This window comes from Scylla paramamosain, chromosome 19, assembly GCF_035594125.1.
Source record: "Scylla paramamosain isolate STU-SP2022 chromosome 19, ASM3559412v1, whole genome shotgun sequence".
Classification (NCBI taxonomy): Eukaryota; Metazoa; Arthropoda; class Malacostraca; order Decapoda; family Portunidae; genus Scylla; species Scylla paramamosain.
This window is the reverse complement of record NC_087169.1, coordinates 10497877-10503876: the sequence shown is the minus strand read 5'-3', so window position 1 is coordinate 10503876 and position 6000 is coordinate 10497877. Positions and strand designations below refer to the sequence as shown.

The following is a 6000-nucleotide window of genomic DNA, read 5'->3' as shown; positions in this document are numbered from 1 at the left end:
GTTGTTCACGAGTTTCAGCATTTTGGTATCTAGGAAACTTCTTCATATACACTAGTTTTTGCATTTTTTGCCTTGTGGTTCTTTTGAACTATTAAACACTCATTATACACTTTTCTTGCAATGTCCTTTTCTTTCCCATTATAGAGTTCTTTGCATGAATTTTCGTGTTTTTTTTTATAGGTAACAAGCTCAAAAACACTCAAAATATACCTTTTTGGTAATGTTTTTCTATTTTTTTTATATTGGTTTGTTTGCATCCGTTTTAGCGTTTTTCTACGTAAAACACTGAGAAGACACGTTTTCAGTAATTTTTTTTTGAATTCCCATATAGAGTGTGTGGTAATTATTGTACATTGGCAACACTGATTGGCGTTACTGTTTTCACATTTGGTAGCACTGTGTATCGTCAGTCACAATGGTACCACAGGCCAGTGTAGACCCAGCTGTTTCCTTCTGTTAATGTGTGAGTTTGTGTGTGTTGTTTTGTCCTGTTATGTACTGTGTTCGTGTTGTGTTGCATGATTGTTTATATTGAGTTAATGTGTTGTGTAATTGTCGGTAGTTATTTTTGTCTGTATCTGTTACAGATATGAGAGCCTGGTATTTTGTTGAATAAAGCTTGGAGTTGCCACCAAGCGTTTCAGTCTCATTACAATTTATTCAACAAAATTCCCGTCATGGCTAAGTTGCTTAAGCCATGCCGACTGGACACGGATCCCAGCTCTCCCACGGCGGCCAAGGAGTGGAAACACTGGCACCGCACGTTTCAAAACTTCATTGAGGAGAGTGGAGAGGCCGCAACTAACAAGCTGAGGGCTCTAGTGAACTGTGTATCCCCGAGTGTGTATGAACTCATCGAAGACTGTGTTTCATATGAAAGTGCCGTTGCAAAACTGGAGAGTGTTTACGTCAAGTTACCAAACGAAATTTTTGCAAGGCATGTTTTGGCAACCCGATGACAGCAGTCGGGCGAATCCCTTGATTAATTTTTGAGGGAGCTACATAAACTAAGCAAGGACTGTAACTTCAAAGCAGTCACAGCTGAACAATATCGGGAGGAGCTGGTACGTGATGCGTTTATTAACGGTATTGCCTCTGCATTTATTCGTCAGCGCCTGCTAGAAAATAAGTCCTTGAATCTTGAGGCGGCATACAGTCAAGCCCGTACATTGGACCTTGCCCAGCGGAATGCTGATGCATACACGTCTTCCTTGCCTGTTCCTCATGCTGCTGCTTTAGTTCCAGGACAGCAGGAACTGCCCAGTGATGACCAACAACAGCAGTCAACGAAAGAAGGGGGAGAAAGAAGACCACCTGTGGACTTGACTGTCGCTGCTGCACACGTATCTAAGAAGAAATGCTATTTTTGTGGTAATGCATTCCACATTACAGGTAGGGCTAGTTGTCCTGCACGTTCTGTTACATGCAACAACTGTGGTAAAGCGGGTCATTTTGCCAAAGTCTGCAGATCCAAGGCTAAGGCTTATGATAGTACTACCGCCACACTGTATAATTCCACTCTGCTCACACTTGCTGCCACTTTTCCAAAGAATCTTTCACATGCAGCTATAGACATCACTGTCAATGGTCATTCATTGAAGGCACTAATCGACTCATGCAGTTCGGATAGCTTCATAAGTGAGAAAGTGGCACATAAATTAAAGCTGACAGAAGTTCCGGCAAGCAAGGAGATTTCAATGGCGTCAGCATCTTTAAATACTAGCTCCCCAGGGTATGTTACAGTAGACTTGGGTCATGTTGATCAAAATTACTCATGTGTTCAGCTAGGAGTCTTAAAGGATTTATGTTGTGATGTGATCTTGGGTCATGATTTTCAAAAACAACACAAGAGTGTAACTTTTCAGTATGGGGGAAATAAGCCAAGTTTAAGGGTAACTAGTAACTGTGCATTGGCAACAGCTGATATCGAGGAGCCTTCACTGTTTCCGAACTTGCCTCAACAATGTAAACCAATTGCAGTTAAATCCAGACACTATTGTAAAGATGACCAGTTATTTATAAATTACCAGATATCACGCTTGCTGTCTGAAGGCGTCATTGAGCCAAGCATATCCCCATGGAGAGCACAGGTCGTAGTTGTGAAAGATCCACTTGACAGGCACAAAAAGAGACTTTGTATTGATTATTCTCAAACCATCAACCAATACACAGAACTAGATGCATATCCTCTCCCGAGGATAGAGGACATGGTACATAATCTTGCAAAATACAAGGTGTTTTCTACGTTTGACTTGAAGAGTGCATACCACCAAATCAGCATTAAAGAGAGTGAGAGGAAGTATACTGCTTTTGAGGGTGCAGGAAAACTGTATCAGTTTTGTAGGGTTCCATTTGGTGTCACTAATGGAGTAGCTGTATTTCAGAGAGCTATGGATAAATTAGTTGAAGATGAGGATCTTAAAGATACTTTCCCATATCTCGATAATATTACTGTAGCTGGATCAACTCAGGATGAGCATGATGAAAATGTTAAGAAGTTCTTGGAGGTTGTTCGAAAACGGAAGCTCACCCTCAATGAATCTAAATCAGTTATGTCTGTGCCTATAATCAATGTTCTCGGGTATTGTGTTGGTGATAATGTCATAAAGCCTGATCCTGACAGATTACGTCCCCTTCAAGAATTACCACCTCCTACCAATATGAGGTCTTTGCGAAGAGTTCAAGGGTTGTTTGCATATTATGCTAAATGGATCCCTGGCTTCTCTGATAAAATCCAACCTTTGATAAACACGAAAACTTTTCCGCTGAGTGAATCAGCACTAACTGCCTTTAACTCCTTGAAAAAGCAGCTTATAGATGCTTCTCTAAGATCTGTGGATGAGAGCCTACCTTTTGTTGTGGAGTGTGATGCTTCGGAGGTCGCTATCTCAGCAGTCTTAAACCAGGGTGGCCGGCCAGTAGCTTTTATGTCAAGAACGCTTCAGGATAGTGAGCTGCATTATCCTGCTGTAGAAAAGGAGGCTACAGCTATTATTGAAGCAGTTCGCAAGTGGAGTCATTTCTTAGCTAGATGACATTTTACTCTGATTACTGATCAGCGCTCTGTGATGTTCATGTTAGACAACAGAAAGCGAACCAAGATAAAGAATAACAAGATACAAGAGTGGAGGCTGGAGCTGGCATCATTCAGTTATACAATACAATATCGTCCTGGGAAACAGAATGTTGCGCCAGATACCTTGACTCGTGCATACTGTTGTTCTGTTTCTTCAATGTCGAATCTCACTGACATCCATGAGAATCTTTGCCACCCTGGGGTAACTCGGCTTTTGCATTTTGTGCGGTCTAAGAACCTTCCCTTCTCAACAGATGATGTGAAAAAGGTGTGTGCTACTTGTAAGGTCTGTGCACAGCAAAAACCACAATTCCATTGTTCAGCACAAGGGGTCCTCATTAAAGCCACACAGCCGATGGAACGCCTTAGCATTGACTTCAAAGGACCTTTGCCTTCCACCACAAACAATAAGTACATACTTACAGTTGTTGACGAATACTCACGTTTTCCTTTTGCACTTCCTTGTCCAAATATGCATTCAAAAACAGTAATCAAATGTCTTGAGTCTATCTTCAGTCTTTGTGGAATGCCAAGTTTTATTCATTCAGATCAAGGTCCTTCTTTTATTTCTCAAGAACTGAAGCTGTACCTTTCTCAGAAAGGGGTAGCAACAAGCAAAACAACACCTTATCACCCAATGGGTAATGGCCAGGTTGAGAGGTACAACGGAATTATTTGGAAAGCTTGCATCTCATGGTTTGAGGAATCAACACTGGGAGATGGTGCTTCCTGAGGTTTTGCATTCAATAAGATCACTCTTATGTACTGCAACTAATGAGACCCCACATGAGCGTTTCTTCAGGTTTCAACGACGTTCTAGTTTTGGAAATGGATTACCATCATGGCTTTTGACCCCTGGACAAGTGTTATTGCGACGGCATGTTAGGTCTAGCAAACACGAACCATTAACTGATCAGGTAGAACTTGTTGATGTGAACCCAATGTATGCAAGTGTCGAATATCCAGATGGCCGCGAGTCAACCGTGTCTATCCGTGACTTAGCTCCAACTCCTGAGAGTCCGACGACTCCTGTGCACCAGGATGAAGCACAAGGAAATATAGAGACCCCAGGTTCACCCAAAACCCAAGGTGTACAACCCCATAATAATCATGATTCCCATTCACCCACTGGGCCCATTGAGTTAAGGAGGTCGACTCGTGTGTCGAAGCCCCCCGATCGTTACGGATGGAATTAAACCTGATATGTTCGGATATCTACCTGGAACATCATTTTGTTAATGTTGAATTTTTCTAGGAGGGGAGAATGTGGTAATAATTGTACATTGGCAACACTGATTGGCGTTACTGTTTTCACGTTTGGTAGCACTGTGTATCGTCAGTCACAATGGTACCACAGGCCAGTGTAGACCCAGCTGTTTCCTTCTGTTAATGTGTGAGTTTGTGTGTGTATTTATGTTGTTTTGTCCTGTTATGTACTGTGTTCGTGCTGTGTTGCATGATTGTTTATATTGAGTTAATGTGTTGTGTAATTGTCGGTAGTTATTTTTGTCTGTATCTGTTACAGATATGAGAGCCTGGTATTTTGTTGAATAAAGCTTGGAGTTGCCACCAAGCGTTTCAGTCTCCTTACAGAGTGAGTTCCTTATTATTTATTGTTTTGGTGCCTAACATGCTGAAGAACACTCAAAAGAGAGATTTCTGATCAGGTCGTTTAATTTCCTCATATAGGAGGCTTTGCATGCACTTTAGTGTTTGGTACATAAGTCCCCCCCAAAAAAGCTAAAATTAACTTTTTTGATAATATTTTTTTTTATCATATAATTGCGCTGAATTTTTACCAGAATTTTGGCATCTCGGTACCTATAAACATAAATAAAAAAAAAATCCTATTTTTTTTATTTTTTATTTATTTATTTATTTTTTTCTCAATGAAGAGTGTTATTTATGGGATTTACCTTTTTGGTACTTAAGGAACTTAAAAACACTCATAATACGCATTTCTTGTAATGTCCTTTCGTTTCCCAAACAAAAGGTTCTTTGCATGTATTTAAGCGTTTTTATAGATAACATGATCAAAAACACTCAAAATACTAGGTTTTGGTAATGTTATTCTGTTTCTCCATAAAGTTTGTTTTGAATGCGTTTTAGCAGTTTTGTGTATAAGGAGCTCAAAAACACTTATGGCAAGTTCTTGGTAAAAAATGATTTTATTCCAATGTAATGTGATTGCCCTGCTTTTGAGTGGTTTATTACCTATCACGCTGAAAAACACTCAAAAGACACTTTTCTGGTAATTTTTTTTTTTCCCACAAAGCTATTTTCGCATATAATTTGGGGTTTTTGGTAACTAAGAATGTGAAAAGCACTTAAAATCCACGCATTTAGTAAGGTTGTTCTGTTTCTCAATTAAGAGTGTTATTCATAAGTTTCAGCATTTTGGTATCTAGGAAATCTCTCCATATACACGAGTTTTTGCGTTGTTTGCTTTGTGGTTCTTTTGAACTATAAAACACTCATTATACACTTTTCTTGCAATGTCCTCTTGTTTCCCAATATAGAGTGCTTTGCATCAATTTTCGCGTTTTTGTAGGTAAAAAGATCAAAAACACTCAAAATATACCTTTTTGGAAACGTTTTTCTATTTCTTGATATTGGTTGGTTTGCATCCGTTTTAACGTTTTTCTACGTAAAACACTGAGAAGACCACGTTTTCTGTAACTTTGTTTTGGATTCCCATATAGAGTGAGTTCCTTATTATTTATCGTCTCGGTGCCTAACATGCTAAAAAACACACAAAACACAGATTTCTGGTAAGATCGTTTAATTTCCTCATAATGAAGGCTTTGCATGCACTTTAGGGTTTGGTACATAAGTCCGAACAAAAAAAGCTGAAATTAAATTTTTTGATAATATTCTTTTATCACATAATTGCCCTGAATTTTCCCAGAATTTTGGCATCTCGG

At 39.5% G+C, this 6000-nt stretch overlaps 2 protein-coding genes across 2 annotated transcripts in view; both read left to right on the top strand.

The window, feature by feature from the left end:
- Positions 1–677: 677 nt before the first annotated feature.
- On the top strand, positions 678–3035 carry LOC135109476 (uncharacterized). Its single transcript, XM_064020855.1, has 2 exons — positions 678–908; positions 1113–3035. Exons 1-2 carry the CDS (start codon positions 678–680, stop codon positions 3033–3035), a joined length of 2154 nt encoding a protein of 717 aa, XP_063876925.1.
- Positions 3036–3068: 33 nt separating this feature from the next.
- LOC135109475 (uncharacterized) overlaps positions 3069–6000 on the top strand; it is a 73816-nt gene continuing 70884 nt past the window's right edge. The window contains 2 exon segments of the mRNA XM_064020854.1: positions 3069–3757; positions 3759–4147. Coding sequence (XP_063876924.1) covers positions 3069–3757; positions 3759–4147 — 1078 coding nt within the window.

Bases quoted from the DNA above. Each gene is read 5' to 3' on its own strand.
- LOC135109476 (XM_064020855.1), top strand. From the start codon at position 678: ATGGCTAAGTTGCTTAAGCCATGCCGACTGGACACGGATCCCAGCTCT. The intron at 909-1,112 runs GTCAAGTTACCA...TTTATTCGTCAG, and splicing joins CAAAACTGGAGAGTGTTTAC to CGCCTGCTAGAAAATAAGTC.